The sequence below is a fragment of the Peromyscus maniculatus genome, chromosome 2 (assembly GCF_049852395.1).
Source record: "Peromyscus maniculatus bairdii isolate BWxNUB_F1_BW_parent chromosome 2, HU_Pman_BW_mat_3.1, whole genome shotgun sequence".
Lineage (NCBI taxonomy): Eukaryota > Metazoa > Chordata > Mammalia > Rodentia > Cricetidae > Peromyscus > Peromyscus maniculatus.
The window spans coordinates 133374180-133401125 of record NC_134853.1 but is presented as its reverse complement, the minus strand read 5'-3'; the positions used below and the strand labels follow the sequence as shown (position 1 = coordinate 133401125).

The window sequence follows — 26946 nt, the reverse complement described above, 5'->3', positions numbered from 1 at the left end:
GTCTGTTTGGTGTTCTATAGGCTTCTTGTATCTTCATAGGCATTTCCTTCTTTAAGTTGGGAAAGTTTTCTTCTATGATCTTGTTGAATATATTTTCTGTGCCTTTGAATTGGTATTCTTTTCCTTCCTCTATCCCTAGTATTCGTAGGTTTGGTCTTTTCATGGTGTCCTAAATTTCTTGGACATTTTGGGTCATGACTTTGTTGGCTTTAGTGTTTTCTTTGACTGATGTTTCTTTTTCTTCTACCGTATCTTCAACGCCAGAGATCCTCTCTTCCATCTCTTGCATTCTGTTGGTTATACTTGCATCTGAAGTTCCTGTTCATTTACTCAGATTTTCTATTTCTAGTATTCCCTCTGTTTGTGTCTTCTTCATTTTTTCTATTTTCAGGTCTTGGACTATTTCCCTCATCTGTTTCTTTGCTTTTTCATGATTTCCTTTCAGGGATTTATTGTTTTCTTCTGCTTTATTTGTCCTTTCCTCTAGTTTTTTATAGCATTCTTCCCATTTTTTGTTTGTCTGTTCCTCCATTTCATTTTTGATTTCTTCTTTATAAGCCTCTAGCATCTTCATGATGTTATTCATAAGGCTGCTTTCTTCTGCTTCTTCCATTTTGTGATGTTCAGGTCTAGTTGTTAGAAGAGGGCTAGGTTCTGGTGATGCTGTGTTGCTCTTTTTTTTTCATATGTACTTTTGTCTTGACGTCTGCCCATCTCCTCGTGGATTCATTTTTGCTCTTATCAGCACTCTTGGTCCAGACAGAGCTGACAGATTCAGGAAACTTCTCTCTGGTCCAGATGGAAGCTCTGGGCTAGAAGGGAGCTGGGGCTGGTCTCTGAGTCTCAGGCAGTGGCTGAGGTCTTGGGCAGATGGGTGTGGGGGCAGGGCGTGGAGATTGCAGGGTCTGCGGGGGGTGGGGTGGGGTGGGGTGGGGTGGGTTGTCTTGGAGAGGGGGAACCTTTCCGGTGGGGGAGGAGGGGTCCTCCTAAATCTTCTTACTTACTCTTTTCCAGGTTCGAATAAAATGAGGCTTTTCTATGAGCTTACATGGGAGTGTCTACCATTATTTTTGTGTATTGGATTCCTCCCTCTCTATTTGAATTTCAGGAGCAGAGGTGAGTACAACTAGACTGGGATCTGTCATTTCACCTTGCCTTTGCCCAGTGCCTTCTCATCTTGGCACTATGTAGACAAAGCTGAGTAGTCTTTGTTGCAGAAGTAGCAGGCATAGTTTCAGTGACATCCCAGTGGCTTCCTGTGCTTCCTTGGAACTATATATTTTCTAAAGTTTTAGGCTTCTATCATGGCTGTTTGTACTTTCATACTCACAGTTACAGCTTTATTTATTTCTCCAGGTCTGGCCTCCATTTAATCCCACATGTATAGGCCTTCTTCTACAAAGTACAATTTTTATTTCACCAACATTTATCCTAAGCCAAGAATTCATAAATATTAAAAAAAAAACTTTCAGGTTAGAGGTCCCCTATGCTAATTAATGAAAAAAATACATTTTTTCTTATTTTATTTTATTTTCATTTCCTGAGAAAGTTGAAAGCTGATGTTTGATCCTCTTGGGGTATATTTACAGGGTACTTAGAAGTATGGTCATACTACAATGTATACTGTTTATAGGATAGTATCTGAGAATTTAGAAAAACTTTTCATTTCATTGTGGATATTAGGAGGAAGTATTTTATAAAAAAATAACTATCAAAATAAACCAAAAGATCAAATTACTATTTGTAAGGTGTTTGTACTCATCCATAAGACAAAATTATACCAGATGTTAGATACAGATATACCCTCTTCTGATTTAACATATATTTCAGAATGGCTGTCAATAAAACTCATTCCATCTATTTCACTACAAATCATAAAAACAAGCCTCAAATCCTAAAAAAAATGAACTAAAAGAAAATTTCTTAAAGAGGCAATGGAAAAATAGTAAAAGTGTATAAAGATATTGCTGGGCGGTGGTGGCACATGCCTTTAATCCCAGCACTCGGGAGGCAGAGGCAGGCGGATCTCTGTGAGTTCGAGGCCAGCTTGGTCTCCAAAGCGAGTTCCAGGAAAGGCGAAAAGATACACAGAGAAACCTTGTCTCGAAAAACCAAAAAAAAAAAAAAAAAAAAAAAAAAAAGATATGGAAGGTATAACTTCCAGCACTATGGTGTTGTGTGATATTTTGTTTGTGTTCTGACAAATAAAGCTTGCTTGGAGTCAGAGGGTGGAGTTAGCCACTAGTTAACTATAGAGATTTAGAGGACTATAGAGATAGGTACAGGAAGTGGTAAGGCAGGGCTGAGACTGGATCTCGGCCCTTTTGCTCAGAGGAACAGAAGAGATAGGAAATCACTGATGGCTGCTCCCTTGATTCTCTGATCTTTTTGGTTTTTACCCCAAATATCTGACTCCTGGTTTTTATTGATAAGATTAATTAATCTATCACAATGGAATACACTAGATGTACTAAACCAGCCTTTCTGATTACAATACATCTTCCTATCCATCTAACACTTATACAACTATGTAATTTTAAAGTTATTTTGGCCACCAAGAAAGGAAGAACAATATTTTATACAATAGAAAATATAAATATATATGAATATTTTCTACCTGTCTCCCCTCTTCCATTCATTTTTATGTTTTTGTTGGAATCCTTATACCCTGGTATTAAAACCATATCATGATTAAATGGACTAATTCTAATTCTCAGAACCCTTATAAGGAGGAGTATAATAGAAATATCTACATTTATCTAAGGAGCCCAAAGTAATGAACACTGAAATAGTCTGTAAAAAAATTTACCAAGAAAAACAGTACATCTCATGGAATACTAAGGAGAATAGAATTTAGGGGCTGGAGAGATGGCTCACTGGTTAACAGCACTTGTTGCTCTTGAAGAGGATCTGGATTCTGCTCTAGCATATATGTGGCAGCCCACAACTCACTATTACAATTTTATGTGTTCTGAAGGTCTCTTCTGGCCTCTAACATTCATACACATAAAATAATAAATAGGTAATTTTTTTGCAAGAAGCAATAGAATTTAGAAATTATTTTTTCCTTAGCAAGATTGCAGCTATTAACTTGTGTGAATTCCTTGTAAAATTTGAAGACAAAGACAATTGATGGGCTCTCCCATGGCATATTGAGGGGTAGTTGTCAAAGAGGTTTAGATTTTCAACATTAGCTGTGATGGTCTGGACTTCCTATATATTAAGCATATGAAATATATCTTTTGTATAAAAATGAACAGTATTTTTGTATTTAAAAATGAAAAGTATTCATTAAAATATTAACAATGAAAAACTTTAATGAAAATATGATAATATTTCAAAAGTAGAACGTCTATATAGATTCAATTACAGCAACTGAAACTGAAAACAACAACTCAATCAAAACATTAAATAGGAGATCAAACATAATGGAAAAAGAACTGGACTTCAGATATTAGGTAAGATGCAGTGTGTACATAGCTACCACATAAGACATGGACCCCAGATTATATATCAGTTAGCCCTCATCAGAGAAGCTCCTATTTTTAGTAGATGACAATCGACACAGAGATCAAGGTGCAGAGCATAAAAGACATCTGGATGGTCATTCCTAATGAGGTTATTTACATCCCGCCTTCCTCTGAAGGCTCATGGATCATTGCAGAAGACAAGAAAAAGGGTGGTGGAAATAGTGTTTTCCATATGCAGCAGGGCAATTACACATATGAACTCATAGCAATTTAGATGACATGCACAAGACCTGTGCAGACTTGGGTCAGACAACTCCAGCATGGAGAGACAGGTAGGGCCTGAAGTCACACCCCTAGCTATAGAGGTACTGGCAAATGATAACTGCTGGGAAAGGGAGAGTCAGTTTTCTTTGAGGGTGTGGCTGCTGGTGTGCTGACTGCCCTCCAGTGAAGGACACACATCCAGTATTACAAAGACAGCACAAACTACTTGGTGAGTGTGTGTGTGCATTCACAGGCGCACATGCATCTCTCTGTGAGAGTACTTTTGTATTTCATAATAAGTATCTGTTGGGCACCACAGTTTCCTCTATTAGAATGTTCCTTAAGGCCTGAAAGATTCTAACCATTGCATCGACTGTTTCCTTCTCTCCTTTGTTTAACTCTTCTTTTATATCTTTAAATGACTACTGATCTCAGCCTTCTGCTTGATTCTATTTCTTACTATATTTTCCACCTTGGTTTGTTAACAATTTCGAACTCAAACTCAAATGTAGTAACTACAATTATAATAACTTATCCTTTGTATTCTTAATTTCATGTATCACATTTCAATATACCTATCCACTTATTGCTTCATGGATTGACTTTGAGCTCTCAAATGTTACAATCACATTCTTAGTATGTTGCATATTAGATTCTTCTGTTCTACAGTGCTGCAATGGCAGACCAAGTTGGCTTATTCAACTGCTCAATGGACCAATGCATTTCCTCTGTGCTTTTCCTGCAACATCTTGCTTTGGCAACTCCTAAACCAGAGAATAAGATTAAACAAGAGGATGCTCTCAACTACCTGTGGATAAATGAGTAAAAATAACAACATCTTACAATTATATGCATGGTTTAAGCTGAAGTGCACAAACTCTTTGACTTCCTCAAACTGTCAAGTTATGTCATGAAACTTTGGATTGGTGGCCTAACCTTTCCCCTTCAAATGAAGGCTGCTCAAAACCCCCTCCTTTTTCTTGTTGACTGGGGTTCTGTGATTTGGCTTCCTAATTTATGCTTATTTGTCTGTCTCTATTTTAATTATTTTAAAATATGCTTAACATTTCTTTCTGTTTTTTTTCCAGCTTCTATTTTGGACAATGCATACCCACTGTACAGTAATTGGCTGTGGGATGTATGCATAATCTTGGTTGTAATGATGTTATTTTTCACTGGACTCATTTTGCTTCTACTTGTGACTCTAAACAGTAAGTGATGCAGCGGGAGTGGGAACTCCAAGGATGAGTCTCCTGTCCATCTAACTGAATCCCCATGAATCTAATCTTCACTTGGTAAAACTGGAGGAAAATAGAGGCCTGGGCTATTGCTATCTTTCTTTACTTTCATAAGCAGATTGGGAGATATTGTGGGACTCATTTAGGCCTTGCTAAGTGTTCATGTAGGCTTGCCTGTGGGAAACTATCTTTATTAGATTAGGTGAGATGGGAAAATTGAGACTTTAACTGAGGACTTTCTTATAACACTTACTGTTCTTCCTTTAAGTACTTTCTGTGATGCTAACCTCAACTATGGGGAGCTCTATCAGCCATCTCCTCCACAGTGCTGTTACCATGTTGAGCTTTGTCCACTGAGAAAGTCTAATTTTCCATCTTTAATACTGGATTCTCACCAAATGCTGTTTTAAGGAAGCATCTTCTATAACTTACCAAGACTAAACTAGCTCCACGATTTTCATTTATCCAGCTCCTGTATCCAAGTCTCTTTGAACTCTTACAAAGCCATTCAATAAAGCAGACTCAGAAAAGGTCTCCAGGGGCACCCAGAGAGAAAACAGACCTCCCCAGAGCTATTTAAACCTATTAAAATAGAGAGAATCTTGCTTTTCTTCTTTGAGTTCTTAGTTTCATTAATAAAATAATTTAAAGACAGACATGAAGGAAAACTGTGGTACAGTTTTATTAGTGTAAGAGAAAATCATTAGGACCCTCAAACTGTAAATCTTAGTATCTGCTGGCATGAGGAAATGAGGAAGAGAAAGAGAGACAGTCATATGTTTTGGAGACTGGCAAGTACCCACACCCAGAAGGGAAGACTTGTTTCACAGAGTGAATGAGAAAGCCCAGTGTGTGTGAAATCATGTTTAGACATTTAGCCAGTATCAAAAAGAAAAAGATAGAAAAAAAGGGAAACCGTATAAACACCTAAAACACTAATAAAAGTTGTTTTTTTCTTTTCTTAAAACAATATTGTTTGGCATCATAAGGTAAAAATTTTTGTCATCACAACATTTTATAATGGCTACATAAATTTTAATAAAGGTTTTCTTCCAACACATATTCTAAAGCGAAACAATGTATACTTGAGATTCTTTTATTGATTGATTGCTATGGATTTCTTTTTTCAGGAATATTCTTTCCTTTTGGTTTAATGCAACCCCCAAATATGATTTATTCCACTGTTTCCTTTCCAGTAGCCAAAGAACAGAAAGCACAGTGCCAGCCAATGGAGGATGAAATCCTACCCTTATACCAGTTTTCACAGGAGTCCACAGAACAAAGGTCACCATCTCCGGTAGGTAACTCTTTTCTCTCTCTCTCTCTCTCTCTCTCTCTCTCTCTCTCTCTCTCTCTCTCTCTCTCTCTCTCTCTCTCTCTCTCTCTCTCCATCCATCTATTCATTCATTCATTTTACATCTTGGCCACAGTTTCCCCTCCCTCCTCTCCTTCCAGTCCCTCTGCCCCATCCCACCTCTGCTTCTACCCCACACCCCATCCACTCCTACATTTCTGTTTAGGAAAGGGCAGGTCTCCCATTAATATCAACAAAACATGGCATACCAAGCTGCAGTAAGACTAAGTGCCTCCCTGTGTATTAAGGCTGGATGAGGTGACCCAGCATGAGGAGTAGGTGCTCCAAAGCCTGTAAAAGGATTGGAGACAGCCCCTCTTCCCACCATTAGGAATCCCACAGGAGGACCACAACACACAACTGTCACATATACGCTGAGTGCCTAGGTCAGTCCCATGTAGGCTCCCTGGCTGTTGGTTCAATATCTGTGAGTCCCTATGAACCTAGGTTAGTTGATTCTCTGAGTTTTCTTGTGGTGCCCTTGACCCCTCTGGCTCTTTCACTCTTCTCCTCTTCTTCTGCAAGATTCCTGAAACTCCATCTAATGTTTAGCTGTGGGTCTGTCCTGTTTCCATCAGTTACTGGATAATGCTTCTCTGTTGACAATTGGGCTAGGCACCAATCTGGTCACAGGAGATGGCCAATTTGCGTATGTATATGCTATTACTATAAGCTGGGGTCTTCCTTGTACATTCCTGGGAGATTCCCTTGCGCAAGGTTTTTTTTAACTGATCTCAAAATACTCCTTCCTTTCCAGTAGTCTTTTTCATTACTCTCCTTCATCTCCCCACCCCCCACATCCTGATCATTCATGTTCCCGTCCTCACCTGCCCTCTGTCCACTCATGAAATCTCTTCTATTTCCCCTTCCAAGGGTGTTCCCCCCATGAACCCTCTTTGCTATCTAGTCTCTCTGGGTCTGTGGATTGTAGAATAGTTCTTTATTTTACAGCAGTGTCTACTTATTAGTGAGTACATACCATGTTTGTCTTTCCTGATCTGGGTTAGTCCATTCAGGGTGATTTTTTTTCTAGTTACACCCATTTGCCTTAAAATTTCCTGGTGTCCTTGTTTTTAAAAGTTGAGTAATATGCCTGGCAGTGGTGGCACACGCCTCTAATCCCAGCATTCAGGAGGCAGAAGCAGGAGGATCTCGATGAGTTCGAGGCCAGCCTGGGCTACAGAGTGAGTTCCAGAAAAGGCACAAAGCTACACGGAGAAATGCTGTCTCCAAAACAAAACAAAAGTTGAGTAATATTCCATTGTGTAAATATACCACATTTTCTTTATCCATCCCTCTGCTGAGGGACATCTAGGTTGTTTCCAGGTTCTGTTTATTACAAATAAAGCTGATATGAACATATTTGAGTAAGTGTCTTGTGGTATGATTGAGTATTTTTGGGATATGCCCAAGAGCAATATTAGTGGATCTTGTGGTAGGTTGATTCCCAGTTTTCTGAAAAACCACCACTGACCTCCAAAGTGGCTGTACAAGTTTGCAATCCCACCAGCAATGGAGGAGTGTTGCCCTTGATTCACATTCTATCCATCATGAGCTGTCACTTGTGGTTTTGATCTTAGCCATTCTGACAGGTGTAAGATGGCATGTCAGAGTCATTTTGGTTTGCATTTCCATGCCCTTGTGAACTATAGATAGTTTTTCTGAAAATGTTTATCTTAAAAACCATTAGCAAGGCATGTGGTCTAATCTAAATCTATTTTGAAGCTTTGTATCAGATAGTGGTGCTCAGCAATAAAATTAAAGAAATTTTAGCCATTCTGGCTCACGTCAATCATTAATTTGAGCTGTGATCAGAAGCAGATCCTTAGGGAGAACTAATGGGCCCTGATTGTGTAGGCTACCCTTGAATTCATTTTTATTCATGAAAATTATACAACTTCAGGAGGAATCATCTTCCTGACAATCCACAGATATAAATGCTCAGTAGATCAGAATTTATTCATGAGATAAACACACCATAATACAGGCAGTGGGAGACTCCCCATATCTAAATACATCATGTAAGATACCAGAAAAAAGATTATAGCAGCAACATGTGAAGACACAACAGAAGCAAAAGACATTCTGGAGTCTCTATTCTGGTAAGCCTTGCTTAAGTGAGATACACCCATCAGAGAGTTTTTCTTTTGGTGGGCTGATACCCTGAACCCCAATTGCAACCTGCTATTCCTCTGACATGGCTACTAGCTACCAGCAGTAGGTGTTGATTCCTAAGTTTGTCTATGTTAGATGTATGTTTTGTTCTTTGGTTTCTCTTTTCTCTCAGGTCTTCTGGCCTAAATAGCCAAGGGTTCTGGTGACTAGCAAATCTTCAGGTCTAGTAGGGTGTCCCCTCTGGGGTTTGGCATCTAGGGGTCCCTAGATCTGGCCTGGCCTCTGGTAAAGCCAGAGTCTTATTCTGAAGTCATCAACTAGGATATGGAGCCAAGTGGAAGGGGTTCAGTCAGGGATCCCTAGATCTGATCTAGTCTCTTGGGTATCTACGATCAGACTGGCCTCCAGCACACCTATCAGCACAGGGTCCCTAGATCTGCCATGTGCTCCAGTAAAACTGAAGGTCTGTGCTCCAATAAAGCTGAAATCTTCTTTTGAAGTTGTAGACATGGGGTCCCTAGATCTAGTCTGGCCCGAGGTGAAGTGATGTCAGGGACAAGGATAGACTCTCTAGTAAGTGGAAAAATACAGACCCCCATAAGACAGGGAACTAGATCATGTTATAGTCAGGTTGCCTAGCAACAGGACATTGAGTCAGAGCCCTTGACCCTTTCACCCTGTAAACATCCTACATAAACATCCTGTTAGCTTGTCCCACCCTATGCAGCTTCTTGCTCCCCCTACCCTGCAGGAACTAAATAAACCCTCCTGGAGAAAAATACAGTTGCACCTTGATCAGAATCTTGACTTTGTGTATTTCCTTTGTATCTCCTGTCCCTATCATTCCATCCTTAGGGTGGTCAAGAACCCATTGAAGCCCTGCTGGTCAGGGAAACTGGCACCCAATGTGGGGCACAGAAGTCTTCTTTTGAAGTTGTAGACAAGGATATGGAATCAGAGGTGGGGGGCAAAGGGGGAATGGTGGTGTGTGTAGTCTGTGGTTGTTGCACAGGCTTTACGGGATTTGGTATTCACCAATCTGATTGCCAGGGTAGGCCAGATCAGGCACCCTCACCACTATTGCTAGTAGTCTAATCTGGAGTTATCCTTGTGGATTCTTGGGAATTTTCCTAGCATCTGGTTTCTCCTTATCACCATGATGTCTCCCTCTATCATGGTATCTCTTTCATTGCTCTCCCACTTGGCCCTCTCCTATTCCCTATTGTTCTATTCCCTCATGTTCTAATCCTCTATCCTCTCCTCTCTATTCCCCCCCATTCCCAGTTTACTCATGGAGATCTCTGTTTCCCCTTCCCAAGGTGATCCACACATCCTTCTTAGGGTCCTCCTTGTTTCCTAGCTTCTCTGGAACTTTGGGTTGTAGTCTGGTTATCATTTGCTTTATATATACTATCCATTTATGAGTGAGTACATACCATGTTTGTCTTTCTGAGTCTGGGTTACCTCACTCAGCATGATATTTTCTAGTTCCATCCGTTTGCCTGCAAATTTCATGATGCCATATTTTTTTTTTTTACACCCGAGTAATACTCCGTTGTGTATATGTACCACTTTTTTTTTATCCATTCTTTGGTTGAGGGGAATCTAGGTTGCTTCCAGGTTCTGGCTATTATGAATAGTGGTGCTATGAACATAGTTGAACAAGTGTCCTTGTGGTATAATTGAGCCTCCCTTGGGTATATGCCCAAGAGTGGTATCATTGGGTCTTGAGGTAGATTGATTCCCATTTTCCTGAGAAGTCACAATACTGATTTCCAGAGTGGCTGTACAAGTTCACACTCCTACCAACAGTGGAGGAGTGTTCCCCTTGTTCCACATCCTCTCCAACAGAAGCTGTCTGCAATGCTTTTGATCTTAGCCATTCTGACAGGTGTAAGATGGTATCTCAGAGTTGTTTTGATTTGCATTTCCCTGATGACTAAGGATGTTGAGCAATTCCTTAAATGTCTTTCAGCCATTTGGGATTCTTTTGAGAATTCTCTGTTTAGATCTGTAGTCCATTTTTTAAAATTGGATTGTTTGATATTTTTCTGTCTAGTTTCTTGAGTCTTTACATATTTTGTGTGCCTTTGAGTTGGTATTCTTCTCCTTCCTCTATCCCTATTATTTGTAGGTTTGGTCTTTTCATGGTGTACCAAATTTCTTGGACATTTTTGGGTCATGACTTTGTTGGCTTTGGTGTTTTCTTTGACTGATAAATTTATTTCTTCTACCGTATCTTCAACGCCAGAGATTCTCTCTTCCATCTCTTGCATTCTGTTGGTTATACTTGCATCAGAAGTTCCTGTTCATTTACTCAGATTTTTTATTTCCAGCATTCCCTCTGTTTGTGTCTTGTGACTTTTCAATCAAATGGTCTTAAGAAGCAAGCGGGTGTAGCCATCCTAATATCCAGCAAAATAGACTTCAAACTAAAATCAATCAAAGAGATCAAGAAGGGCATTACATACTCATCACAGGAAAGATCCACCAAGATGAAGTTTCAATTCTGAACATTTATGCCCCAAACACAAGGGCACCCACATATGTAAAAGAAACATTACTAAAGCTTAAACCACATATAAAACCCCACACATTAATAGTGGGAGACTTCAACACCCCACTTTCACCACTGGACAGATCTGCCAAATCGAGACTTAACAGAGAAATAAAGATCTTAACTGATGTTATGACTCAAATGGACTTAATCGATATCTACAGAACATTGAATCCTAACAAAAAAGAATATACCTTCTTCTTAGCACCCCATGAAACCTCTAAAATCGACCACATATTTTGGACAATGTCCCTCTTTCAGATGTGAGGTTGGTGAAGATCTTTTCCCATTCTGTAGGCTGTTGTTTTGTCTTAATTACTGTGTCTTTTGCCTTACAGAAGCTTCTCAGTTTCAGGAAGTCCCATTTATTAATTGTTGTTCTCAATGTCTGTGCTACTGGTGTTATATTTAGGAAGCGGTCTCCTGTTTCAATAAGTTCTAGACTATTTCCTACTCTCTCCTCTATCAGGTTCAGTGTAGCTGGATTTATGTTGAGGTCTTTGATCCACTTGGACTTATATAGTTTTGTGCATGGTAATAGACATGGATCTATTTGCAATATTCTACATGTTGACATCCAGTTATGCCAGCAATATTTGTTTAAGATGCCTTCTTTTTTCAATTGCACAGTTTTGGCTTCTTTATCAAAAAATCAAGTGTTCATAGGTGTGTAGATTAATGTCAGGATCTTCCGTTTGATTCCATTGTTGGACATGTCAGTTTTTATTCCAAGACCAACCATTTTCATTAATATAGCTCTATAGTAGAGCTTGAAGTCAGGGATGGTGATGTCTCCAGAAGCTGCTTTATTGTAAAGAATTGTTTTAGATATCCTCAGTTTTTTGTTTGCCCATATGAAGTTGAGTATTGTTCTTTTGAGGTCTGTAAAAAATTGTGATGGGAGTTTGATGGGGATTGCATTGAATCTGTAGATTGCTTTTGGTAAGATTGTCGTTTTTATTATGTTGGTTCTACCTACCCTTGAGCATGGATGGGAGAGCTTTCCATTTTCTGATATCTTCTTCAATTTCTTTCTTCAAGTTCTTGTCATATAGGTCTTTCCCATGTTTGGTTAGAGTTACCCCAAGGTATTTTATATTATTTGTGGCTATTGTAAAGGGTGATGTTTCTCCGATTTCTTTTTTGGCCCATCTATCATTTGTATATAGGAGGGCTACTGAGTTTTTTTGAGTTAATCTTGTATCCTGCCACAGTACTGAAGGTGTTTGTCAGTTGTAGGAGTTCTCTGGTAGAATTTTTGGGTTCACTTAAATAGACTATTAAATCATCTGCAAATAGCAAAAGTTTTTAACTTCTTCCTTTCCAATTTGTATCCCATTGATCTCCTTCTGTTGTCTTATTGCTCCAGCTAGAACTTTGAGTACTATATTGAATAGATGTGGTGAGAGTGGATAGCCTTGTATTGTTCCTGGTTTTAGTGGAATTGCTTTGAGTTTCTCTCCATTTAGTTTGATATTGGCTGTTGGCCTGCTGTAAATAGCCTTTATTATGTTTAGATATGTTACTTGTATTCCTGATCTCCTCAGGACCTTTATCATGAAAGGGTGCTGGATTTTGTCAAAGGCTTTTTCAGCATCTAATGAGATGATCATGTGTTTTTTTTCAGTTTGTTTATATAATGGATTACATTGACAGATTTTTGTATGCTGAACCATCCCTGCATCTCTGGGATGAAGCCTACTTGATCATGGTGTATAAGTTTTTTGATGTGTTCTTGGATTTGGTTTGCCAGTATTTTTTTGAGTATTTTTGCATCAATGTTCATGAGGGAGATTGATCTGTCTGTAATTCTCTTTCTTTGTTACATGTTTGTATGGTTTGTTAAATATAGCCTCATGGAAAGAGTTTGGCAATATTCCTTCTGTTTCTATTGTGGGGAACAATTTGAGGAATATTGATATTAGCTCTCCTTTGAAATTCTGGTAGAATTCTGCACTGAAACCATCTGGCCATGGGCCTTTAGTTGGGAGACTTTTAATGACTGCTTTTACTTCCATAGAAGTTATTGGTCTATTTAAATTGTTTATCTGGTCTTGATTTAATTTGGGTATATGGTGTCTATCCAGAAAATTGTCCATTACTTTTAGATTTTCAAATTTTGTAGAGTACAGGTTTTTGAAGTATGACCTAATGATTCACTGTATTTCCTCATTGTCAGTTGTTATATCTCCCTTTTCATTTCTGATTTTGTTAATTTGGATGCACTCTCTCTGTCTTTTAGTTAGTTTGGATAAGAGTTTGTCTATCTTGTTTATTTTCTCAAAGAACCAACTATTTGTTTTGTTGCTTCTTTGTACTGTTCTCTTTGTTTCTATTTTATTCATTCCAGCCTTCAATTTGATTATTTCCTGGTGTCTACTCCCTCTGGGTGAGTTTGCTTCTTTTTCTTCTAGAGCTTTCAGGTGTGCTGTTAAGTTGCTAGTGTGAGAGTTCTCCAACTTCTTTATGAAGGCATTTAGAGCTATGAACTTTCCTCTTAGTATTGCTTTCATAGTGTCCTATAAATTTGGGTATGTTGTACATTCATTTTCATTGAATTTTAGGAAGACTTTAATTTCTTCCTTGACCCATTGGTGATTCACTTGGGCATTATTCAGTTTCCATGAGTCTATAGGTTTTCTGTAATTTGTGTTGCTATTGAATTCTAACTTTAAGCCATTGTGGTGCAATAAAATACAAGAGGTTGTAGATGTAACCAACCATCTTATTAAATAAGAAACACAGAACAAATGCAAAGAAGAAAGCCAAGAGATCAGAGCTAAGAGCCTTACCCTGCAGCTAGCCTCTTCAGCCAAGAGACCTCTCCAAAAGAGAGCTACTTCCTGTCTGTTTGTCTTTATGTAGACTTTTTGTTCTGCCTTCTCATTGGTTGTAAACCCAAACACATGACTGCCTCGTCACTGCCTGTATGTACAGCCCTCCAGGTCTTCTATGGTATTGAGATTAAAGGTGTGTGTCTCCAATGTTGGCTGTATCCTTGAACACACACAGATCTACCTAGCTCTGCCTACCAAGTGCTGGGATTAAAGGTGTGCACCACCACCACCACCATGCTCTTGCTATGGCTCTAATAGCTCTGACCCCCGGGGAACTTTATTTATTAACATACAATTAAAATCACATTTCAGTACAAATAAAATACCACCATAAGAGGTTATTCCATTTTTTTGTATTTGTTGTGATTTGCTTTGGAAAAAGTTCTATGGGGTGCTGAGAAGGTATATTCTCTTGTTTTTTGGTGGAATGTTCTGTAGATGTATATGAAGTCCATTTGAATCATAATGACTATTCCCTTATATTCATTTAAGTTAAGTTACCGTCTGATAGCCCTGTTTGTAAGATGAAATGTTAAATGGTCTTATAAATGAAATCACCAGAGCCAGGTATTGGGGTGAACACTGAAAGGTCAGAGAAACAGAACAAACCACATCCAACCTCACCTTGCCAATTCCTCAACTGATCTTTTTTCCTCAGACTGAAAGTCTCTGAATCCTCATCCGAATGGATCTCAGCTGAACTGCTGCTAAAAGCTAAAAGCTAAAAAAAGGCTCTAGTTCCTGGTCCTCACGCCTTATATACCTTTCTGCTTCCTGACATCACTTTCTGGGATTAAAGGCGTGTGTTACCATGCCTGACTGTTTCCAGTGTGGCTTTGAACTCACAGAGATCCAGACAGATCTCTGCCTCCTGAATGCTAGGATTAAAGGTGTGTGCTACCACTGCCTAAAACTATGTTTAATATAGTGGCTGTTCTGTTCTCTGACCACCAGATAAGTTTATTGGGGTGCACAATATGTCAACCACCCCTGTTCACTGGTGAGAGTAGGATGTTGAAGTCTCCTACTATTAGTGTTGGTTTGATATTGATTTAACCTTTAGTAATGTTTCTTTTACATATGTGGTTGCCATTGTATTTGGGGGCATAAACATTCAGAATTGAGACTTTGTCTTCATGGATTTTTCCTGTGAAGAATAAGTAATGTCCTTTTCAATCTCTTTTGATTAATTTTAGTTGGAAGTCTATTTTGTTAGATATTAGAATAGCTACACCAGCTTGCTTATTAAGCCCATTTGACTGGAAAGACTTTTGCCAGCCCTTTACTCTGAGTTGGTGTCTGTCTTTTAGGCTTAGGTGTGTTTCTTGTATGCAGCAGAAGGATGGATCCTGTTTCCTTTTTTCTTTTTTCTTTTTGGTTTTTTCGAGACAGGGTTTCTCTGTTGTAGCTTTGCACCTTTCCTGGAACTCACTTGGTAGCCCAGGCTGGCCTCGAACTCACAGAGATCCACCTGGCTTTGCCTCCCGAGTGCTGGGATTAAAGGCGTGCGCCACCACCACCCAGCATAGATTTTGCATTTTCCTTTTTTTTTTTTTTGATTTTTTGAGACAGGTTTTCTCTGTGTAGCTTTGTGCGTTTCCTGGGACTCACTTGGTAGCCCAGGCTGGCCTCGAACTCACAGAGGTCCGCCCGCCTCTGCCTCCCAAGTGCTGCAATTAGAGGCATGCGCCACCACCGCCTGGCGGATCCTGTTTTCATATCCATTCTGTTAGTCTGTGTCTTTTTATAGGCAAAACGAGTCCATTGATATGAAGGGATATTAATGCCCAGTGATTGTGAATTACTGTTATTTTTTGGTGGTAGTGTTGTGTGTTTCCCTTCTTTGGGATGTGTTGGTGTCAGATTATATATTCCCTGTATTTTCATGTGTGCATCTAACTTACTTAGGTTGGATTTTTCCTTCTAGTGCTTTCTGTTGGGCTGGATTTGTGGACTGTAACTGGAGAGTTTCTCTCCAGCTCACACCAAGCCCCAGCAGTCCCGCAGCCCACTTATAAAATAAACACACAGACTCTTATATTATTTAAACTGTTTGGCCTAATGGCTCAGGCTTCTAGCTATCTAGTTCTTACATCTTAAATTAACCCATTTCTATAAATCTATACTTTGCCACATGGCTCATGGCTTACCAGTATCTTACATGTTGGTACTCATGGCGGCAGCTGGCAGTGTGTCCTGACTCAGCTTTCCTGTTCCCAGAATTCTCTTCTCTGCTTGTCCCGCCTATACTTCTTGCCTGACTACTGGCCAATCAGCATTTTATTTATACATAGAGATATCCACAGCAGTTTAAATCTGGTTTTATCACGGAATATCTTATTTACTCTATCTATGGCAATTGAGAATTTTACTGGGTATAATATGCTGGACTGGAATCTATGGTCTCTTAGTGTCTTCATATGTCTGTTCAGAACCTTCTGTCTTTCAGAATCTCCATTGAGAAGTCAGGTGTTATTCTGATGGGTCAGCCTTTATGTTACTTGACCTTTTTCCTTTGTACTTCTTAGTATTTTTTCTTTATTCTGTATGTTTAGTGGTTTGATTATTATGTGGCAAGGAGAGTTTTTTTGGTCCAGTCTATTTGGTGTTCTGTAAGCTTCTTGTATCTTCATAGATATTTCCTTCTTTAGGTTGGAAAAGTTTTCTTACATGATTTTGTTGAATATATTTTGTGTGCCTTTGAGCTGGTATTCTTCTCTTTCTTCTATCCCTGTTATTCTTAGGTTTGGTGTTTTATGGTGTCCCAGATATCCTGGATGTTTTGTGTTATGATTTTGTAGTCTTTAATGTTTTCTTTGACTGATGAATCTATTTCCTCTATTGTACCTTTAATACTGGAGATTCTCTCCTCTATCTCATGCATTCTATTGGTTATGCCTGCATGTGGAGTTCCTGTTCATTTACTCAGGCTTTCCATTTCCAGTATCCCCTCCATTTGTGTCTTCTTTATTGCCTCTCTTTCAGTTTTCAAGTCTTGAACTGTTTCCTCCATCTGTTTGATTGCTTTTTCTTGTTTTTCTTGACTTTCTTTAAAGGATTTATTGATTTCTTCCAGGTTTTTGTTTGTATTTTCCTCAGTTTCTTTAAGGGGATTTTTCATTTCCTCTTTAAAGACCTCTATCATCTTCTTAAAGTCATTTTAAGGTCGTTTTCCTCTGCTTCTTCTACATTGGGATGTTCAGGTCTTGCTGATGTAGACCCACTAGGTTCTGGTGGTGCTATATTGCTCTTTATGCTATTGGATATATTCTTGCACTGGCATTTATCCATCTCTTCCTCCAGTTTGTGTTAATGGTGTCTGTGTCTTAGGGAACCTCTCTTGATCCAATTGACACTCTTGGTCCAATCAGAATTTTTTGTCAATTGGAGCTGGTGGAGTCTGTGTCTCAGGGAGAGGCTTCGGTCTCGAGGATGGGAGGTTTTGGGGAGGTAGAGTGGGGCTTGTAAGTTACAGGTCCTAATGGGGGAGTGGTAGTCAAGCCTGCCTGCAGGGGTCCTGCCTACTGGCCAGTAATTGGGGCTGCAATGGGTGGGGGTATGGTGGCACAGGTTGTGCCCTTGGGCCTAGCCTTGAGCTATTGGGAGACTTTTAATGACTTCTTTTATATCCTTAGGGGTTATAGGTCTGTTTAAAGTGTTTATCTGTCCTTGATTTAACTTTGGTAAGTGGCATCTATCAAGAAATCCACTGCTTTTAAGGCTTTCCAGTTTTGTGGAATACAGGTTTTTAAAGTATAACCTAATGATTATTTGGATTTCTTCAGAATCTGTTTTTATGTCCCTTTATTGTTTCTGATTTTATAAATTTCGATATCATCTCTGTGTCTTTTAGTTAGTTTGGATAAAGATTTGTCTGTCTTGCTGATTTTTCTCACAGAACCAACTCTTTGTTTCACTTATTCTTTGTATTGTTCTCTTTGTTTATATCTTATAGTTTTCATCCCTCAGTTTCCTTAGTTATTTCCTGGCATCTACTCCTCTTAGGTATGCCTACTTCTTTTTTATCTAGAGCTCTCAGGTGTGCTGTTAATTTGTTAATATGAGATCTCACAAAATTCCTTTTTAATGTACCACTTAGTGGTATAAACTTTCCTCTTAGCACTATTTTCATTGTGTCCCATAAGCTTTGCTATGTTGTATATTCATTTTCCTTGAATTCTAGAAAGTCTTTAATTTCTTTATTTCTGTCCTGACTCACTTTTCATTTAGTAGAGAGTTTATCAGTTTCTATGAGTGTGTAGGCTTTCTGTTGTTGAAGTCCAGCCTCAATCCATGGCAGTCTGATAGGATGCGGATTATTATTTCAAATTTTCTAGTAGATGTTTCTAGTAGAAATTTGTTTGGTGACTGAGTATATGGTCAATTTTGGAGAAAGTTTGGAGAGGCACTGAAAAAAGGTATATTCTTTTGTGTTTGGGGAAAATGTTCTGTAGATATCTGTTAGATCCATTTGGTTTATAACATCTGTTAGCTCCAGTATTTCTATTGAAGTTTGTCTAGATGACCTGTCCGTTGGTGAGCACGGGGTACTAAAGTCTCTTACTATCAATGTGTGAGGGTCAATGGGTGATTTAAGTTTTAGTAATGTTTCTTTTACAAGGGTGGGTATGCTTGCATTTGAGGCATAGATGTAAACTCTTGGAGAGATCAGGGATACAAGAAACATACCTCAACATAATAATGCAATGTACAGCAAGCCAGTAGCCAACATCAAATTGAATGGAGAGAAACACAAAGAAATTTCACTAAAATCAGAAATACAACAAGGATGTCCATTCTTTCCATATCTACTCAATAGAGTTCTTGAAATTCTAGATAAAGTGGTAAGAAAGCTGAAGGAGATCAAGAGGACACAAAGAAAGAAAGAAGTCAAACCATTGCTATTCACAAATGATATGTTATTATACATAAACAATCCCCAAAATTCTACCAGGGAACTGCTACAGCTGATAAACACCTTTAGAAAAGTGGCTGGATACAAGATTAACTCTAAAAATAATAACCAGTAGCTCTCTTACATACAAATAATAAATGGAGTGAGAAAGAAGTCAGAGAAACAATATCCTCACAATATCCTCGAATAATATAAATTATTCTGAGGTAACACTAACCAAGCAAGCAAAAGACTTGTATGATAAAAAAAACTTCAAGTTTTTGATTGAAGAAAGAAATTGAAGAGGATATCAAAAGATAGATCTCCCATGTTTAAGGATCAGTAGGATCAAAATCAGTAAAAGAACTTCTAGGGATGTCACCAGTCCTGATTTCTACCATACTACAGAGCAAGAGAAATAAAACCCACATGGCATTGGCATTAAAGCATAAAGGTGATTAATGGAATTTAACTGAAGACCTAGACATAACTTCACACACCTATGGATGCCTCATATTTGACAAGGGAGCTAAAAGTGTACAATGGAAAAAAGAAAGCATCCACAACAATTAGTGCTAGTCTAACTGGATGCCTGCATGTAGAAGAATGTAAATAGATCCATATTTATCACCCTACACAAAACTCAAATCCAAGTGGATCAAAGACCTCAACATAAAATCAGATATACTGAACCTGATAGAAGAGAAAGTGGGGAATAGACTTGAACACATTGTCACAGGAGACAGCTTCTTGAACAGAAAATGAATAGCACAGGCACTAAGATCAACAATTAATAAGTGGAACCTCATGAAACTGAAAAGCTTTTGTAAGGCAAAGGACACTGTCAATAGGACAAAATGATAGCCTATGAAACAGGAAAAGATTTTCATCAACTATACATCTAACAGGGAACTAATATCCAAATTATATAAAGGACTAAATAAACTAGACATCAACAAACCAAATAATCCAATAAAAATGGTATACAGAACTAAACAGAGAATTCTCAATAAAGAAATCTCAAATTGCTGAGAAACAGTTAAAGAAATGTTCACTATCCTTAGCCATCAGGGAAATGCAAATCAAGACAACTCTGAAATTCCATCTTATGCCTGTCAGAATGGCTAAGATCAAGAGCACAAGCAACAGCTCTAGCTAAAGAGGATATGGAGCAAGGGGAACCCCCTTCCAATGCTGGTGGGATTGCAAACTTATACAACCACTATGGAAATCCATATGGCATTTCCACAGAAAACTGGGAATTGACCTACCTTAAGACCCAGTTATACCACTACTGGACATATACCTGAAGGATGCTCCATCCTACCACAAAGACATTTGCTCAACTAACTTTGTAGTGACTTTATTCATAATAACCTGAAACTGGAAACAATCTATATGTCCCTCATCCAAAGAATGAATAAAGGAACTATGGTACACTTATACAGGGGAGTATTACTCAGCTGTTAAAAAAAATGACATCATGAAATTTGCATGCAAATGGATGGATCTAGGAAAAAAAATCATCCTGAGTGAGGTAACACAGACCCAGAAAGATGAACATAGTGTGTACTCACTTATAAGTGGATATTAGCTGTTAAGTAAATGATAATCATGGTACAATTCCACAGACCCAGGAAGACTAAGTATTAAGGAGGGGTCTAAGGAGGACACATGGATCTCCCTGGGAAAGAGAAATTGAATAGATTTTTGTCAGTGTTCTGGGGGCAAGTGACAATAGGAACAGAAGGGGACAGTTAAGTAGAGGGATGGAGGGAAATAGCACTGGGAAGGACAAGTGGAATTAGTGTTTGGGGGTCATGTGGAAACCTAGCTTACTAGAAACTCCCAGGATTCTATGAGGGTGACCCTATCAAGGACTCCTAGTAATGGAGGATACAGATCATGAATTGGCCATCTTCTCTAACCAGGCAAGTAAGTCTTCCAGTGGTGGGAATGGACCAACTCAGACACAAAACCTTTGACCTACAATCTATCCTACCTGTGAGAAATGCTGGAGCAACAGAGGGGCAGAACTTATGGGAGTGGCCATTCAATGACTGGTCTAATTTGAGGCCCACACCAGGAGAGGGAGCCCATGCCTGACATTGTTTAGATGACCAGGAACTGGAGACTAGACAACCCAGAGACCTAAGATGGAAAAAAAATCAACAAAATGATTCCTAATTCTGTTAAACTCATAGATCAGTACTTAGCCCAACTGTCACCAGAGAAGCATCCTCTGACAGCATATGGGATCAGATACAGAGACCCATAGCCAAACATTAGGTAGAGTGAAAGCCCAAATTGGAGATATTCCTCAGGTCTTTCCCCTTAAAATTTGGGGAATCCCACAGAAAGTGGGGGTGGAGATGGATGAGAATGATAAGAGCCAGAGGGATCAAGGACACCACAAGAACATGACCCACAGAATCTACTAAGTGGGGCTCATAGGGGCTTACAGAGTGAAGTGGTAATTGCAGAGCCTGCATGGGTCTGTGTTAGATCCTCTGCAAATGTCATGGTTGTTAGCTTGGCATTTTTGTGGGACTCCTAATGGTGGGAGAGGGGATATTTCTGACTCTTTCACCTGCTCTCCGCATTTTTCCCTCCTACTGGGTTGCCTTGTCCAGCCTTGATATGAGGGTATGTGCCTAGTCTTATTTCACCTTGTTATGCCAAATTTAGTTGATATCCCTGTGAGGCCTGCTCTTTTCTGAAACAGAGGAGGAGTGGATCTGTGGGAGAGGAGAGGTGGTGGAGGGAAATGGGAGGAGATGGGGGAGGGAAAGCTATAGTCAGGATGTATTGTGTGAGAGAAGAACAAATAAAATATAATAAAGAGAGACTTTACAGTTCATGTTCCTTTATAAAAATGAACTGTTCTAGTCTCTTCTGCTTTAAATAATCTATAAAGACAACAGTTCCAGAGATCTCATTCTTAAACTCAAAAGTTAAGATGTTGAGGACAGCCATCTTAAGGAATCTGAGAGACCCTGATATTATCACAACAACACAAGGGGATTCCATGCCTTTATTAAAATAGTTCTGTGTATAAGCACCTAACAACTGAGACAAAATGTCATCATCTGCCATGATTTACATTGTCAGATTCTGCCTTAAGTCTAATGACTTCCTAACACTGTGGTTCTTGAGTACCTTATGGTAGAAGAAGACCTTGTTTTTAACATTAATATGAAGATTGTGAATAACAAGTTGCTAAATGATACAGTGTGTATGTTTTGATGTGTCACATAATACTATCAGATGACCCCACAACCTTCTATGAATATGGAATTTCCCAGATCCATCTCAAACTAAAATATCTATGTATTTGCTCAGTTCCTCAGAGATTGCAGAGAGGAAATGGTCCAGCTCCAAGGAAGTACTGTAAAGGAGATCTTCCATCAGCCCCAAGGAAGTTGTGGAGAGGAGATCTTCAATCCTCTTCAGCCCTTAAGATTGGATTGCAGTCTCAACTGGGGAACCTGAGACAGTAAAGAAAGAGAAAAAAGGATTCTGATTTGAACTATAAAATTTATATCTGCAAAATATACAATTGAAAGGTTCTTTGATCAAATTTTGTTCTGTCTAAAAAGTGTAGATTTTTTTTAAAAAAAATATTTTTAAATTAAAATATGAATTCATTGCTTCTCCCTTCTCTTTCTTCTCTAGTTCCTTTAAGATACCCTCCTTCAAAGCCTTCCCATGCCCCATCAAAATGATAGTCTCTTTTTCTTTTTCTTTGATTATTTTTGTTACACACACACACACACACACACACACACACACACACACACACACATATATATATATATGCACAGATATATAAATACAACATGCTAAGACTGTTTTTGTTTGTATATGTATTTTCAGGGCAAAAAATGACATTTTTATTTTGAGCTTTATATATAGATGCCAATGAGTGTCCATGTGGCCTGTGATTCATACTCTCCTCCACATCTTAAACTCAGTAAGGACTGAATCAATATGGATTTGTTTAAAATGATTCTTTGACAAATATTCTTCAAATGTGAACATAGGATTTCACTTTTCAAGAAAGGATGACTAAGGCAGTAAAAACAATAATACAAAACTTTAGGGAAATGTATTTTAAACCAAATAATATACTTTTGTATAAAGCCAAAGTTTAGCAGCAAGATGAAATATTTTTCTAGTTTTCAAAAATTCTAAAAATATATCACCTATGTATTATCTTTGCAATTTTCATATAGTATCAAAATAAATATAATAGTATTGTAAATAATAACTCCTGGGTATGAGAATATCTACACTTATAGAAACTAATAAACATAAAATGAATAAAAAAGTCTAAATATTTCCTGAAAGAATTAAAATACATCAGTGAGAGTGGGTGGAGAGATGGCTCAGTGATTAAGAGTATTTTTTGCTCTTCCAGAGGACCAGAGTTTAGAGCCCAGTACTCTTATTAGATGGCTTATAGTCACATGTAACTCCAATTCCAGAGAATCCAAAACACTTTCTAAGCTTAATTTTTGCATATGTACTCTCGTGTACATACCCACACACAGTCACAGACAAACATGATTAAAAGTGAAAAAAATCCTCAAAATACATTGATCAGAAATATAAATGGACCCAAATCTCTGGTTTTTCAAGATGATGCTGAAACTAAACAAAAAAAAATGGGTGTTTGGATTTTTTAGCATATATTCTTAAACAATGATAAAAATAGTTTCAATGTAAAGATATAGAAAAAGAAATCACTGAAGGTAAGCCTTAGTCTTTAAAGACCAAGCCATTTATCCAGCTCAGATCTGAAAGCTCCATCAATATTAGCTAGCTTTCATAGTTCTGGAAGGTACTATGTATGCTACCACGGGATATAAGTAATCATAAATTATACACAGCTGTGAACCCTGCCAGCCTGCTGCTGTAATAGTGACACAGGCATCAAAAGATCAACCAACCACATTTTCACTGGATTTAAGTTCCAATCCACAAGATGAATTATTGGTGAAATTATCAAGGCCACTCCACTTAGTTAAAAGGAAGATTTATTTAGTGGGTAACTTACAAAAAGGGAAATATAGGTCGCAGGGTCTGGGGAAGGTGTATCACAATCCAGCAGTGTTCTCTGGAGCTCTGCTCAGTCCACCTCCACCATTCAGGGTCCCGGCACCGGCACCGAGAGAGCGCTCGCCCATCCAGATCTCGGGTCTCCAGGCGCCTCCCCTGGCCCCGCCTCGTAGGCGTGATAGTTGCCAGAGTCTCAATGGGGGTTGGAACTTCCAGATCCAAGCTGGAATGGCTACCCACTACATCTCCCCCTTTTTGTCTAAATAAGAAGGTTCTAAACTAATATAAGACTATATACAAAGGAATGGTTATCAAATATTATCCAGGAATAATGAGGGATAATGACCTAGATAAGATGGAACTACAATCAATGCAAACAATATCAAGCAAGAAACACATACTAAAATCCAGAGAAGTATAGAGCACAGGTAAATGGCATGTTATAAAGATCATTCCAAAAGGTGTCCTATCCTAAAGAACCTGAATCTAATACTTAATATGTTCTATCTAAGATATTATATATACTAAGTTGTAACTATCTATAACTGTTAGTCTTCAATCCCATCCAAGACCTGAGAAGGAACATAATGGTACCTGAGAAATGGTAGATGGATGCAAGCAACTTTCAGGAATCTTGCAAGAGTAGACCAAGACAGCTGGCAGCCTGGACAGTCACCTAATGTTTTTCAGAATTGTTGGTGCATTCAAATTGGCTACATGCCTAGATTATCTGACAGACAATTTTCAGAAGCAGGAATTCTGAAAGACCATCTTACCCTGTCTTGGCAGAGTACAGTGGTCACTTTCCTTGTGTCCCGCTTGTCCAGAAAGGATAGCATTGCATTTGTACTGTCAGCTGTCAAGGCAAGGGCAGTTCTTTGCCCAGCAGGCCATTTTGTGCCAAAAAGACAAACTTCCAAATGGAAATGTCTTAGAAGCCCAACATTCTCTCGGGATCAAATTGGTGTAGCCAGGAGCAATTGTGTCTCTCACATCAACAGAATTCTAAGTTATTTAAATGCCATATTCTCTAGGTCTATGAAGTGTTTGAAGATTACCTGTCCATCTGACCTATGTATCTGTAAATCTGGATAACCTAACTAACGTAACTATAGAGATGACAGGCATAGGTGACTATAAATCTATAATTCTTATCTACCGAAATAACCTAAGGACTAAGGCTTCACGTAAACAAGGTAAACAGTCTATAAGCAAATGTATGGTGAAGAACAATGACTTCAAAATTGTGACAATACACAAGATGCTTATAACAGAGGTAGGAATATATAGTGCGATATGCAATATGACAATAATCTTAAATATATATCAATATACCGAATATTCTAAACAGTAGAACATACATAAAGTATGACAGATATAAATTTACATTTGTATCAATATAAAAATATTTCAGCCGGGCGGTAGTGGCTCACGTGCCGGGCGGTGGTGGCGCACGCCTTTAGTCCCAGCACTCGGGAGGCAGAGGCAGGTGGATCTCTGTGAGTTCGAGGCCAGCCTGGTCTACCAAGTGAGTTCCAGGAAAGGCGCAAAACTGCACAGAGAAACCCTGTCTTAAAAAAACAAAAACAAAAAAATTTCAAATAAGAGTAGAAATATATGTACATTATAACAAATATAGTTCTGTATTTGTATCAATATACAAATTATCTTAAACAGGAATATAAAGATAGTTTACATTTGTATCAACAAATAAGAATCCATAACAGTACAAATTACAGTGCAAATTATCTAAGGTTGCTATTTTACTAAATTTGTTTACTAGTATATACAATGATCTACCATCATATCTTATACCTATCCATTCTATTTCTTCCCCCCGCCTTTTTTTAAGATTTATTTATTTATTATGTATACAGCATATGTGACTGGAGGCCAGAAGAGGGCAGTAGATCTCATTACAGATAGTTGTGAGCCACCATGTGGTTGCTGGGAATTGAACTCAGGACCTCTGGAAGAGCAGTCAGTGCTCTTAACCTCTGAGCCATCTCTCCAGCCCACGCCTCATAGGTGTGACAGTTGCCAGAGTCTCAATGGGGGTTGGAACTTCCAGATCCAAGCTGGAATGGCTACCCACTACAATGAATCTCATATCTAGCTCCATTATCAGGCAAAGAACCCATGGCTAAACAGGACATAGGCTGTAAGTCGGGGGAGGGACCTACTACCATAATCCTGATTAATGGACATAGCATTAAACCAATTCCTAATACTCACAGATCACTGCATCTCTGAAAACTCACCCAAGAAGCTTACATTTGCAGTAGACAATGATTAACACAGAGACTCACAACTGGCCAAGGTACAGGCAACAAACAACTGCAGGATGCTTAGCCCTAAAGTAGGCATATATACTGCAACCCCCTCTCAGTACTCAAGGATCATTGTAGGAGCATGTAAAAGCCAGAGGTGGTAAATAACTATAAGGGAGCAGTATATTCTGATACAACAGAGAAGTTATACATTAACTCACAATAATTGTAACAGCATGCAAAAGACTTATGCAAGCCTAAACCAGACCAAACCACAGCAAGTAATATAAACTGAACATGAAATTTCATCCCTAGCTTTGGAGTTATTGGCAATTGTTAGCTTTTGGGAGAGGGAGAGACAATTTTCTAAAATTATATACTCTTAAACTTTCCTACACCAAAGAAATGAGTCCATTACTTTTTTTTTTTTTTTTTTTTTTTTTTTTTTTTTTTTTTTTTTTTTTTTCTTTTTCGAGACAGGGTTTCTCTGTGTAGCTTTGCGCCTTTCCTGGAGCTCACTTGGTAGCCCAGGCTGGCCTCGAACTCACAGAGATCCGCCTGGCTCTGCCTCCCGAGTGCTGGGATTAAAGGCGTGCGCCACCACCGCCCGGCTTGAGTCCATTACTTTTAAGTTCAGCAAATTGGCAACATGCAGACAGAAGATAGCCAGATTATTTTTTTGCCAAAATATCCTTTGAATGACCTTTGGTCCAGTTGTTTACAGAGATTTTATTTCCCTTGGAAGCTCTTGAGCTGGGTCTATCTAGTCCACACTATTCTCAGCACTGTCTTCCAGGCTCCTAGTAGAAAGGCCTGTTATTTGTATAGACTTTGACTGATTTTCTAGTCCAAAGTTCCAAAGTCATCTACATTTTCTCCAGAAACC

The 26946-nt window shown here is 38.6% G+C and overlaps 1 protein-coding gene across 4 annotated transcripts in view; it reads left to right on the top strand.

The window, feature by feature from the left end:
- LOC102912596 (selection and upkeep of intraepithelial T-cells protein 10-like) overlaps window positions 1-22464 on the top strand; it is a 212581-nt gene extending 190117 nt beyond the window's left edge. For 3 of the 4 annotated variants that reach the window (XM_076564793.1, XM_076564792.1, XM_076564795.1), the window contains 4 exons: window positions 1015-1116; window positions 4823-4945; window positions 6169-6269; window positions 22072-22464. In XM_076564793.1, coding sequence (XP_076420908.1) covers window positions 1015-1116; window positions 4823-4945; window positions 6169-6269; window positions 22072-22221 — 476 coding nt within the window. In that variant the 3' untranslated portion in view covers window positions 22222-22464. The remainder of the gene's footprint in view (window positions 1-1014; window positions 1117-4822; window positions 4946-6168; window positions 6270-22071) is intronic. The other variant, XM_076564794.1, reaches the window with a different exon arrangement.
- The last annotated feature ends 4482 nt before the right edge of the window (window positions 22465-26946 follow it).